At 42.4% G+C, this 14,235-nt stretch overlaps 1 protein-coding gene across 1 annotated transcript in view; it reads left to right on the top strand.

The window, feature by feature from the left end:
* Positions 1-14,235, top strand: part of CCDC187 (coiled-coil domain containing 187) — a 72,014-nt gene that overhangs the window by 36,086 nt on the left and 21,693 nt on the right. Inside the window, exons 14-15 of the mRNA XM_075835166.1 lie at positions 9,788-9,900; positions 13,051-13,130. Coding sequence (XP_075691281.1) covers positions 9,788-9,900; positions 13,051-13,130 — 193 coding nt within the window. The remainder of the gene's footprint in view (positions 1-9,787; positions 9,901-13,050; positions 13,131-14,235) is intronic.

Genomic DNA, 14,235 nt, shown 5'->3' with positions numbered 1-14,235 from the left:
AATGGCTTGGGACAATTTTTGCACTTTGACATACACATATAAATTAGATATTTTTAAAAAACAAAACCAAAAACATCAAATACTACCTCCTTACCCACATATTTTATTAACCGTAACGCCCAGCACATTGTGATAACGCGACTTAACACTTTACAGTTTTGATCACCACCTTGCCATTTTTGCATCAAACCGTAACGTTTTGTAAAAAATGCATAAAATCGTGTGAAATTGTGACTGCTTCTCTGGCCCAAGCAGAATCTTAGAAGCGCAACACTTAAAAAGCACATAAATACAGCAACAGAACCACGCTCAGTACATATATACAGTGCCAGAACAAAGCTTAGTACATATATACAGTGCCAGAACCACACCCAGTACATATGAACAGTGCCAGAACCAAGCTCAGTATATACATATATATATACACACACACCAGAACCGAGCTCAGTACATAAATACAGCACCAGAACAAAGCTCAGTACATAAATACAGCACCAGAACAAAGCTCAGTACATAAATACAGCACCAGAACAAAGCTCAGTACATAAATACAGCACCAGAACAAAGCTAAGTACATAAATACAGCACCAGAACAAAGCTCAGTACATAAATACAGCACCAGAATCAAGCTAAGTACATAAATACAGAACCAAGCTCAGTACATAAATACAGCACCAGAACCAAGCTCAGTAAATATATACAGAACCAGAACAATGCTCAGTACATTAAATACAGCACCAGAACCAAACTCAGTAAATATATACAGAACCAGAACAATGCTCAGTACATTAAATACAGCACCAGAACCAAGCTCAGTAAATATATACAGAACCAGAACAATGCTCAGTACATTAAATACAGCACCAGAACCAAGCTCAGTAAATATATACAGAACCAGAACAATGCTCAGTACATTAAATACAGCACCAGAACCAAGCTCAGTAAATATATATAGAACCAGAACCAAGTTCAGTACATAAATACAGCACCAGAACCATACTCAATACATATATACAACACCAGAAGCAAGCTCAGTACATATATGCTATATATATGTTCCGAGCTTATGTTCTGGTGCTATATTCATGTGATGATTTTGGTTTGCAGACGCTACGTGATGAAGTTGCCCACAACAAGTATCGGAACTTACACGCAACCAAATGTCTCGCAGCCGCCACCCCCCATCGATAACCGCTGATCATGGGGGGGGGAGTGATGTGGAATGGGGCTATCCATCCCTGATGACCCCTTAAATAAACTACAGAAGGATGAAGTGTCCTGCTATAGAGTATTGGTGTACACATCAGCGTTTATGAGTGGCGTAAACTCGTGAATAATTACATTCAAATTACTGAAGCACAATGTATTAGACCCCCCCTCAGTGAGATCTAAGTGAGCTTGTGTGGCTGAGAGCGCAGTCCCAGCATCTCCTGTAGAAGCAACATGGCCGTAATGTACGGACATACGGAACGGTTGCGGAATCCACTTGGACACATTACGGACCCAAACAAGTCATTAGGATCCGTAGTTTGCGGCCCGATCAACAGCAAAAGCCCTGAAGGGGTTATCCCATGATATTTTATGTCCGGTTGTCTCTGCTATATGTTTCCCCTGTAGTCCAATATATTTTGCGAATAATAATAATATTAATATGTTAGAATTTAGTTTATTTCAAGATTCCCCAAATAAAAACGATTCCTTACGCTGTTTACAGCTGTGTCGTGATTTCCGCTTATAACAGAAACCACGATGCATTGCCGGATCTATTGTACGATGAATACCAATGGCTGACACCCTTGTCTTACCAGGGAGTCTCTCAAGTTCCGTTGAGGTGTCCGTAGTTTGGACAGGAAAACTAGTGCCATTTTCCCCTATCAAATGTGAGGAAATTGCCGACCGAGCCTTTGACAGCTGTGTGAATAATCATAATTTAAACTAATCCTTCTTCAGAGTAGTTAAGGAAGGGTTTCTGTTTATGCCATACTTAGTAGGAAACCCTCTAAAAAAAAAGTTTAGGGTGCCACCGTTCAATCTATCGGAGAAAATCAAGTGGTGTCGCTCAATGTAGAACACAACTGCAGGTAGCTCATAGTGATACCCCCCCCAATTGTAAATGTGGATTTCTTAGGTAAATTATATGTATATAATATATATTTTACTGCAGCGTTTTAATGGGGGTAGAGGAGCTTCTCTCTTCTCTCTCTACAGTGGTTGTTGATCATTTATTTAATCAATGCGAGCCACTCACTTTTTCTCCACTAGAGAGCGCTCTTACCCAAGCTTAGTTTGGTCTGCGCTGTGTCGTTTATACTTACGTGTGCATATATATTTTTATTTTTTTTATGTATATGTTGTTTTCTATTAACTTACATCTCCGCTATAGGACAAGTAAATAAAATATATATATTTTTAAATATATATATATATATATATATATATATATATATATATATTGTATTTTCTAATTCTATAGCTCCTTTGTTTATACCTTCTCCAAATGTATTGTAAATATAAAGTTTGTTTTAATATTCATATACATCAATTATTTTGTATTTAATGTTTATTTTGACAACTCTCTAAGGCTCTGTTCACATCTGTGTTGGGGTCCCGTTCTGACGTTCCGTCTGAGGTTTCCGTCAGAACGGGACCCTGAGCAGACACAAACTGACACCGACGGAAACCAGAGGGTTCCGTCTCCATCACCATTGATTTCAATGGTGATGGAGCCGGTGCCTGTAATTTCCATTTGCCTCTTTTGTGCACCGGATCAGTCGTTCTGCCGGAAGCAATAGCATAGTCGACTACGCTATTGCTTCTCTATTGCTTACGGCAAAACGACGGGTCCGGTGCACAAAAGAGGCAAACGGAAACCACAGGCACCGGCTCCGTCACTATTGAAATCAATGATGGAGATGGATCCTTCTGGTTTCCGTCGGGGTCCAGTTCTGACGGAAACCTCAGACGGAACGTCCGAACGGGACCACAACGCAGATGTGAACTGAGCCTTAGGCATTTAACACAGTGCAGTTTTGCTGCAGATTTTTTCAGTATTTTTTATACAAAAACCAGGAGCGGAACCTAAACAGAAAAAAAATATAAGGTAAGGCCTTATGGGTCTACTATCCTGGATTAAATTCGGGTGTCGGCTTAAAAAATGCATGTATAATCTACAACAAATGTGCACTATGTGAACAAGGCCTAAGGGATATGTTCAAGGGTTGTGAGTTCTGTCAGGATTAAGGCACGTTATTTGCTTGCCGTCAACTGGACCCGTCCGATTTAGTTGGTATCCGTTTGACAGAGCGGTCATGGTTCCATAAATGCAAGTAACTAGAAGCCATATCTGTTATGGTTTTTGGTATTTTTACCGGCAGGTATAGAGTAGTCTGCAACGCAAGTCTCGTCTTTAAAATACTGGAACGCCGATGTGAACCTGATGGACCTTATTATATGTAAATCGGATCCTCCAGGATTCATTGGGATATGTTTTAAAACCTATTCACCATAGCCGCCATGACTCCATTATGAGCGGAAACCATGGTGGTAGTGTGAACAGAGTCTTGTCGTACTTGGAGGACCATATTTCTAAAAGGCAATAAGATATTACAGATACATCTTAGATTTTCCCCAGCTCTGTACACTTTGAGGGAGAAAATAGAGCCGTTGCCCATAGCAACCTATCAGATTCCAGCTCTCATTTCTCAGAGGTCCTTTGGAAAATGAAAGTAGCTACCTGATTGGTTGCTATGTGCCACTACTCCACTGTTCCTTTGCACTGTTTCAGCCCTCCCCATTGTAGTCACTCAAATGAGCCCCCATGTTGGTTTCTCTATTGGAAATGCACACAATAGGGTCACTTTCATAATAAATGCTTTGGGATATAATATACGGTATATATAACCAATGTCCTGTATAGGGGTCAAATAAAATATCAATGTCTCATTGGTCCGTTTTAATATTAGTGGGTGGAAAAAATCAAATGTTTAATAATACAGGGCCCCGGCCAGGACATACCACCCCCCCCCCCCATTAAAACATATGGTTGTGGGGGCCCGCAGCGTAAATTGATTATTTGAATAATATAAGTACATAGTTAAATCTCCTCTGATCTCCGTTCCTCACGAGGATTAGAGTGATTTAACCTGTGCCATGGTGAAGATTAATTTAAAGTAATTGTTTTGCTTGCCTCGATCTTTGTATAAATATGATTGCACCAGGATCTGTCACTAAGATTTATTATAAAGTAATGGCCTCTAGCTGTCCACCTACGCTACTGTCCGCAATTACGTATATTGGGTGTTTTGTGCCTGTAGATCCATGTTTGTATGTGTAGTATAATTCCTTTAACCCACTATATATATATATATATATATATATATATATATATATATATATATATATATATATATCCTAATAGGCAGTGACATACGCAGGAGAAAGGGGGCCCTATAGCATTGATCAAACTGGTCCCCCCCATCCGTGTTCCCTATAAGTTCAGCGGCCACGCACCTTCCATGGTCCCCTCGCTCACTAAACTTTCAAGCCCGCGCACTGTCACGGGTGGCGGGGGGATGCAGTGGCGTCGCTAGCACCGGAGGGGGGCCCCGGTGCTAGCGACAGTTATATTGACTTGTATCTGCGTCTTCAGGACGCAGATACAAATTAATACTTGGCGCCGGGAAGACTCCCTGCGCAGGCCGGCGTGATGACATTACTGCATCATGCTGGTATGTGCATTCGTCCCACACGCAGGGCTGTGCAGTGCTCCGTCCGTCGCAGGAACGGGGCAAGGCAAGTACAATATTTATTTTTTTTGGGGGGGGGGGGCATGTGGCACTATATACACGGGGGGGGGGGCTTGCTGTGTAGCACTATATACACAGGGGGATTTCATATACACGGGGGGGTGGGGCTGTTTGGCACTATATACAAGAGAGGGGAGCTGTGTGACACTATATACACCGGAGGAGCGGTGTGGCAGTATATAGACGGGGGGCTGTGCAGCAGTATATACAGTGTTCCAAATTATTATGCACATTGGATTTAAGTGTCATAAACATTTATTTATTAGTTTTTCAATTAAACTCATGGATGGCATTGTCTCTTAGGGCTCTTTGGATCATTGTAATCAATCTCAGACACCTGTGATAATTAGTTTGCCAGGTGTGCCCAATCAAAGGAAAACTACTTAAGGAGGACGTTCCACATTGTTAAGCAGCCACAGGTTTCAACCAATATGGGAAAGAAAAAGGATCTCTCTGCTGCTGAAAAACGTGAAATAGTGCAATACCTTGGACAAGGTATCAAAACATTGGATATTTCAAGAAAACTTGAGCGTGATCATCGTACTGTGAAAAGATTTGTGGCTGATTCAGAGCACAGACGGGTTCGTTCAGATAAAGGCATAATGAGGAAGGTTTCTGCCAGACAAATTAATAGGATTAGGAGAGCAGCTGCTAAAATGCCATTGCAAAGCAGCAAACAGGTATTTGAAGTTGCTGGTGCCTCTGGAGTCCCGCGAACCTCAAAGTGTAGGATCCTCCAGAGGTTTGCAAGTGTGCATAAAGCAATTATTCGGCCACAACTAAATAATGCTCACAAGCAGAAACGGTTGCAGTGGGCTCAGAAATACATGAAGACTAATTTTCAAACCGTGTTGTTTACTGATGAGTGCCGTGCAACCCTTGATGGTCCAGATGGATGGAGTAGGGTCACTGACTGTGTGAAAATGACCTCTGCAAAGTACGTAGAGTTTATGACTGACCACTTTCTTCCGTGGTACAAAAAGAAGAACCGTGCCTTCCGTAGCAAAATTATCTTCATGCATGACAATGCACCATCTCATGCTGCAAAGAATACCTCTGTGTCATTGGCATAAAAGAAGAGAAACTCATGGTGTGGCCCCCATGTTCCCCTGACCTCAACCCTATTGAGAATCTTTGGAGCATCCTCAAGCAAAATATCTATGAGGGTGGGAGGCAGTTCACATCAAAACAGAAGCTCTGGGAGGCTATTCTGACATCCTGCAAAGATATTCAAGCAGAAACTGTCTAAATACTCACAAATTCAATGGATGCAAGAATTGTGAAGGTGATATCAAAGAAAGGGTCCTATGTTAACATGTAACTTGGCCTGCTAAGTTTTTTTTGATTGAAAGAGCTTTTGATTTCTGTAAGGCATCATTTACATGACCGTGATATATGTCCGTGCGACGCGCGTGCTTTTCACGCGGGTCGCACGGACCTATACAAGTCTATAGGGCAGTGCAGACAGTCCGTGAGTCCGCTGCGTAAAACTCACAACATGTTCTATATTTCTGCGTTTTTCGCGCATCACGCACCCATTGAAGTCAATGGGTGCGTGAAAACCACGCAGGTCGCACGGAAGCACTTCCGTGCGAACTGCGTGGTTAGCGCAACAGCTGTCAAACTCTGAATGTAAACAGAAAAGCACCACGTTCTTTTCTGTTTACAAACATCCAAACGTAGTGTCAAAATGATGGCAGCTGCGAGAAAATCACGCAGCAGCGGATCATACACTGATGACACACGCAGCTGTTAAGTGCCTTTTGCGCACGCAAAACGCCGCGTTTTTTGCTTGCGCAAAACGCACACGCTCGTGTAAATCAGGCCTAAATATGACCTCCTGATGCTGCAAATTCAACAAATGACCATTTTAGTTCTCTTTACAACCTTTAACCCCTTCCCCCTGCTTGCATTCTGGGCCCTAATGTCCAAGCCATTTTTTAGATTTTTCCATTGTCACATTCGAAGAGCTGTAACTTTTTTATTTTTGCGTCGGCATAGCTGTATAAGGTCTTGTTTTTTGCGGGACGACTTGCAGTTTTTATTGGTACCATTTGAGAGTAGATGCGACTTTTTGATCACTTTCTATCACATTTTTTTTAAGTCAGGATTAACAGAAAACAGCAATTTTTCCATTGTTTTTTATTTTATTTTTTACGGCGTTCACAGTGCGGGTTAAATAATGTAACAGCTTTATAGTCGGGGTCGTTACGGACGCGGCGATACCAAATATGTGTAACTTTTTTGCTTTATTGTAGTTTTTTTTAATAGTAAAGCATTTTGTAAGGGGAAAAGCTGGGTTTTTAATTTTTTTTTTTTTCACTTTTTTTTTAAATTAACTTTATTAAACTTTTTTTACTTTTTTACTAGTCCCACTAGGGGACTTCACTATCCTCCGATCGCTATTATAATACACTGCAATACTTTTGTATTGCAGTGTATTACTGCCTGTCCGTTTAAAACGGACAGGCATCTGCTAGGTCATGCCTGCGGCATGATCTAGCAGGCATTCGCTGCAGGCAGACCTGGGGGTCTTTATTAGACCCCCGGCTGCCATAGAAGACACAGACACTCGGCGATTTTATCGCCGGGTGTCAGTGAGATGAGAGGGAGCTCCCTCCCTCTCTCCAAAACCATTCAGATGCGGTGCTCGCTATTGTGCACCGCATCTGAAGGGTTAAACAGGTGAGATCGATACTAATATCGATCTCACCCGGCAGAGCAGGGACGCCCCCAGCCCTCAGCTGCTTCTGGCAGCTGAGAGCAGGGAGATTTCACGGCTCCCTGCTCTGTTTACTTTATTCTACAGCAGCGACGTAGTTTGGCGGCGCTCTAGAATAAAGCCCACTAATGACCGCCGTAAAAAGACGTATCGGCGGTCATTAAGGGGTTAAAATGTTTTGATGTCTGTTGTGCATAATAATGTGAAACGGTGCATTTTGAGTCTTTTACTTCTAAAAAAAAAATCTTATTAGGAGATTTGTTCAATAAAATTTGCATTATACTCCAGCGGTTGATGGCTTGAAGATTATACTGACTGTCATTTGCATCGACTATTTAGGAAAATCAGCGAAAAATAACATTTGCATAATAATTTGGAACGCGGTGTACAAGGGGGGCTGTGTGGCAGTACATCCAAGGGGGGATGTATGGCACTATATACAAGGGGGGATGTGTGGCGCTATATACAAGGGGTGGATGTGTGGCACTATATACAAGGGGGGATGTATGGCACTATACAAGGGGGGGATGTGTGGCACTACATACAAGGTGGGCAGTGTGGCACTACATACAAGGTGGGCAGTGTGGCACTATTTACAAGAGGGGGAGGGATGTGTGTGGCGCTATCTACGGGGGGGGCTGCGTGTGTGGCGCTATCTACGGGGGGGCTGCGTGTGTGGCGCTATCTACGGGGGGGCTGCGTGTGTGGCGCGTTCTACGTTGGGTCTGTAGCGCTAACTGCAGGGGCAGTGGTGTAATAAGGGATTCTTTCATTGATGCCTATAATTGGTGTTTATAACTGTCGTCTATTTTACTGCTGGGCTTGTAATATTATAGTATTTAAAAAAGTAATTAAAACTAATTTTAAAATATGTTTTCTTATTCTCTTATTTACTCGTTATATTCGCGTTCACTGGGGGTATTACTTTTGGATATCAGATCGCCCACCATTGATGGAGACTTGCCCTGCTCCCTAACTGCTCCGCTCAGCAGCTGCTAAGACTTAGAGGGAATATTGCCCCCATTATGGTGTTTGTGTACCCATCCTCCTCTTTTCCATGACCAATTCACCATCCCCTTGTTGCCAACGTATTGCAAAGGATTTTGGACTGTCACCAACCAGGATTGGAACCCCTTTCTCCAAGGGCCCCATAGCAGCGTCATGGTCTGTATGTCCTTGCTGATAAGTGCCGCATTGAAATTAGTATGAAACCTTCTTGTACAGGTAGAGAACCTGAGGGATGAAACGCCTCACATAAAATATGCTGCTATCACATTGATTTTATTTTCTAGGGGTCTCAAAATAGTTTGTCTGTCCGATCTTCTTCTTCTGGTTGTTTTCAATTCTAAATTATCATGAAGTGCTGTCAGAAATTAGTTCTGTACCATGAGAATTTCCTGACAATCGGATGCTGGTTTAAAGGCGTTTTAAAAGATTTTAATATATTCTGTGTATGACCTAATAGGCAGTGGCTTACGCAGAAGAGAGGGGGGCCCCATAGCATTGTTCAAACTAGGCCCCCCCATTATGGTGTTTGTTTACTCCTTCCCCTCCTTAATTTTAATATATGCTAGTTCCTAAGCATAGTTGTATATTAAAGGGTATATATCAGTATAAAAAAAATACAAGATTACTAGTCTAACCTACGTATTTTGCATCTTCCCCCTTCCATCTGATGGTTTCTGTAAATTAAATTTTTCTCTCTCCATGCTTCCTGAGAGGGCGGCTCTTCCTGGTGTGATGTAAGCGCTGTGCTGCGTGCCCTGAGCCAATCCGAGGTCTCGCCTCATTCTGTTTCACTAAAACACTGAGGGAGAGAAGCAGCAACTGCATCCCCTCCTCCTCCCTGTTTTCCATTTACTGTTTTACACTAGATGGATTTTATTTTTAACTGAGGAGAAGTCGACTACAGGCTGCTGGAAGATGATGATGTCAACTTTCCCTAATAAGATATATTACGCAGTTACATCTAATCACATGTACTACTAATTAATGCAAAAAAATCAATAGGTACACTTTTAAATATGTTGGGTTTTTCATGTATTAAGCCTGTCCTAGAGGTCAACCAATCGCCGTTCATTTTTCTATCACGATGTAGAAAATGGAATCTAGATTTTGATTGGTTATCACTGACGACAAGGGCACTTTTTTCTCTGAGACCGTTTTGACGACCGTCGTAGTTAGGTTCTTTATTGTGTGTATTGTTATAAGCCCCATACTTTATAATTTAACTTTATTGTATCTTTCTGAATATTTACAGCCCACATAGAGGATCTGATGTAAACCGTCCGAAACTCCTAAGGGACAAATCCTTTTCGCCACCAAGACGAAAAACGCCATCACCTCGCAAAGCTGCATCTCCTAAATACAGTGGTAAGGTTTTGTTTTTTTTCTACCGGGCCCTAGATCTGCAGGGCAACAGGTGCTGTGGTGCCCATCTGAGTAAAGGGTGATGGCAGAAGACTTGTGAGTTCCTTAAAGGGGTATTCCCACCCATATATCCCCACCCATATATCCCCATATTTACAGCATATGCATTAAATGTCCGATCGATGCAAGTTCCAGCTTGGGGACATGCAACTTTTTTGAGAATGGGGGTCACCCAAGCCCCCTCCCGCCTGGTGAGATGGCCCATTCAGGCGTGAAAGTACACCACCAGAAGCTTTATATAAAAGGTCCTTTAGTGTACATGAAAATGTGGACAATTATTTGCCGAGTTATCAGAGCACTGATTAAAGCAGAAGGCTGCAGCTGCTCTGCGTCTACGTCCTCATGACAACACTTCCTGTCTGTGCTCTGGCTTTACTATAGGAACATTGGGTGTATCAAAATCACAGTCACATCAATTTACGTGTGTACACTTTTATCCATCCTGGTTGAAGCCTTTTAGGATATAGATGGTGATCTGGATTCATACAATATCCTTATGATACCACATAACGACTAAACTAAGTTTATCTTGATTGTGTAGTTCGTTACAACCTACTGTTATCTGCCAATTTTAGTGATTAGTTGCTATGGGTCACAACGCACGTTCGCTACTAGCACCAAAAGCGTGAAAAAACTCCTAAATAAACATTGGATCCTGAAAGATAATTCAGCATTATGGAGCATTTGTTTCTATAAAGCTGATAATTGCTTTGCTGCATTCATCCCTTTTATTAACTATAAAGCAATTTGCAAGCTGTTTTAGACCCCCCCCCACCCCCTTCTATTAGGGGTAAGGTCGCTCAGCGCTCCCGTTTTTTTGAGTAATCTCCAGCTTCTCCCGCATCTGGGTAACAATATGATTTGTGCTGATTTACTAAGCGGGAGATGTCGGGTGGATGTAAGCTGATTATTGACTTTTGGCCTTAAAGCGGGCTAAAAAAATTAAGCTCTAATCTTCCATTTATTCAACTGGAATAATAGTAAATAAATTTTGCAAATTGTTAATAATCGAGGCGTTTATCTTCTGCGCTCAGCAGCCGCGCAGTTAATACCAGTGCAGGGCAGAGCGGTATACAATATATATACACATAGGACACCAGTCATGATATATTCCACTATATACAATTAGAGCTGGAAATCTAATATACAGCTCATTGTAAACGGGGAGGAAATTGCAAAAGATCATTCCAATTCAGAACGTTCTGGACGTACTGCCTATAAAACCCTTTATAAATGTGTTGTCTCAACAAGAAAACCTCTGTCTATATGCCCTATTAGAGTATATGGCCATATACCCCCGCTTGGGATCTGCTTCTATTAGCTAGAGGGTAGTGCTATTAAATAAAGGCCCTTTTACATGGGCCAATGATCGTGCGTTCCTGATCATTGTCCTGAGTATATGGGACAATGATCAGCCGATAAACGAGCAAACGCTCGTTCATCGGCTGATCGTATCTTTTAAGCAGAAGAAAATATTAACGTTGTCAGCAGCACATCCCCATGTGTAAACGCATATCTCGATGATCGACGCTCGTTGTTATGGTCAAAATTGGCCGGTGTAAAAGGACCCTAAGAGCGGCTCGAACACTGGTGGACTCAGCCAGGCCATGTATTACAGTATATGGTTGCCCATTTATTTAATTGGCCGATGTGTAATACTACATTTTCCCTGTGGTGGGTGCTGTTTGGAATTGTAGGCAAGGTGGGTGACAGCCCATGTGTGAGATTTGTATTGAGGCCATACTGGCTGCCGCCCAGCTTTATGAAGAAAATTATAGAACGAAGAATCATCTGAGGACGGTAATTTAATTGTAGACTGTTGCACCGTGGCCTGTGCTCCAAGGTGCTCAATTTGCAGCAGATTATTGCACTAATTGCAATGCGATAATTGCAGTTAATGTATGTCTATGGAGTTGCAGAAAATTGCATGTATACATGCGATTTAGTGCGATCGCCATTGCAAAAAAATCCAACAAATCACGTAAACTCCCCCACCCCATTAAAACAATACATGATATCACAATACGACTTTAATTTTCTTACTTTCAGAAGGAAAGCAATGTACTTAAGGACCTGTTCACATCACCGTTTGCTTTCCGTCCCGGGGTTCTGTCGGAGGTTTCGTCGGGTGAACCCCACATCGGAAAGTGAAAGTGAAACCACAGCTTCCGTGTCAGTCACCATTGATATCAATGGTGACGGAAACATCGCTAATTGTTTCCGTTTGTCACCATTCCGGCAGGTTTCCGTTTTAACGACGGAATCAATAGCGGAGTCGACTGCGCTATTGATTCCGTCGGAAAACCGGAATGGTGACGAACGGAAACCATTAGCAATGTTTCCGTCACCATTGATATCAATGGTGACTGAAACGGAAGCTGTGGTTTCACTTTCCGTTGCGGGGTTCACCCGACGGGAACCTCCGATGGAACCCCGGAACAGAAAGCGAACGGTGATGTGAACAGGCCCTAATACATGTGATAGGACCTCATGCTAGGCCACATCGCTAAACGTTGCGTGCGATAAGTCACCACGGAGCCCCAGGCTTATTTCTCATTTATACACCGATTTAGTCCACAACCAGGATATGCCGTAATATTATAATTGGTGAGGGACCATTACTGATAATTCGTTTTTTTGCTAACTGCGTTGTAGTTCTGCACAGCAGGTGGATGGGAGCGCCACCGTGCAGGGAAACTCTTTAATAAAGCCGCAGCAATTGATTAGCAATGTAGTCCTTCATTCTGAGGATCGTGGCGGTCGGATCCCCACTTCTCCTAGTGGTATGACATCACTTCTGATGGTGGAAAAGCCCCTTTAAATTAATATGAGCCACTTTCAGACATCTCTGAGCCTTGGCCTTCCACCAATATAATTTAGGTCACGGCTGTGGATAGATTCCAGCAGAGAATAGAAATAAGAACTTGCGGAAAGAATATATAAATGCCTTTCTGCATGTAGTAATAACAATATGCTGTGTAATAATCGGTCTGGCCACCTACACAAAAAAGAAAATGCTTGGGGATAGAGTCCTCGACCGCATACAGCAGTGATACAATGAACCTGACATATACTGTAGTGTTTCTTTTGCAGATAAGGAGACACGAGTAATACCACATCCCAAGGAGTCCTGCTCTCCGGTCTCACAGATGGGGATAGCAGGCAGAATAAAAGTATGTATTCTCCACAGGTGCCAGCGTTTTACATGTTTTATGCACTGCCATGATTTCAGCTGAACATCCATTCTTTGCTATGTCAGTCCATCTCACATTTGGGTGTGAAGAGTCAGAACTACTTATCTCCAAACCAGGGGTCGACCATTCCTTAAAGAGGACCTGTCTCCTGACTTGTCTGTTTTTAGTAAATACTTGTATTCCCACGAAATAACAATTCTAGAACTCAACGTTGTGATGTTCCTCTGTTATTCCTCCTGGAAGTTTATGAATAAATTTACATTTGGGTGTTTACCGGTTGGGTGTGTGTCCCTAGACAGACTGACACAGTCCAATCAGTGCTGACAGATTGGGTGTGTAGGGAGACACCCCTTTAATAAGGGGAATGGTAACACCCAGTTGACAATTTATTCAGAGCGTCCTAGGAGGAATAAAAGAGGAACAGCACAATGTAGAGTTCTAATAAAATATGTTCCAGAATTGTTATTTCATTGGGAAAACCGGTATTGGCTGCAATATACATGTCAGGAGAGGTGACAGGTCCTTTTTAAAGGGAATCGGGACAGATCTATTAGGGGCCTTCACCCAAATGCACTACCCATTATTCACTTTTAGGTCCACAATTTTGTGCTAATTATTTTTTATAATCTATCTGTAGAAGGGGACCTCTTGTTTCTGACTGAATAAATTTGGGCTGCTTGAAACTACCACTAGGGGGAGCTAACTGCATATGGATTTATACAGCTGTATACATTTGTATGCAGTAAGCTCCCCCCTACGACAGGTTACTGCTTTGACTGTCTGAATGCAAGCAAGGGAAACCGTTTATTGCTGGGCGCCCTCACCCCACGGGCCACATCATGGTCCATAGTAGGTACGCCACTGTGCCTGATGGAGCCGAAGGTGTTTTGAAAGCTTGCACTTCCAACCTTTAGGGTATATTCAGAAGCAGCAGATTTATTGCAGAAATTTCTGCAACTGAAAATATGTTCCATACTTTAGTTGTTTCTGCAACATGAGCATGGATATGTGCATGCTCCATTCAGGTGAATGGGACAATCGCAGACATTTCTGAACCAAATCTGCCATGTGTGAATATACCCCA

This window comes from Rhinoderma darwinii, chromosome 8 (genome assembly GCF_050947455.1).
Source record: "Rhinoderma darwinii isolate aRhiDar2 chromosome 8, aRhiDar2.hap1, whole genome shotgun sequence".
Lineage (NCBI taxonomy): Eukaryota > Metazoa > Chordata > Amphibia > Anura > Rhinodermatidae > Rhinoderma > Rhinoderma darwinii.
This window is presented reverse-complemented; position numbering and strand designations above follow the sequence as displayed.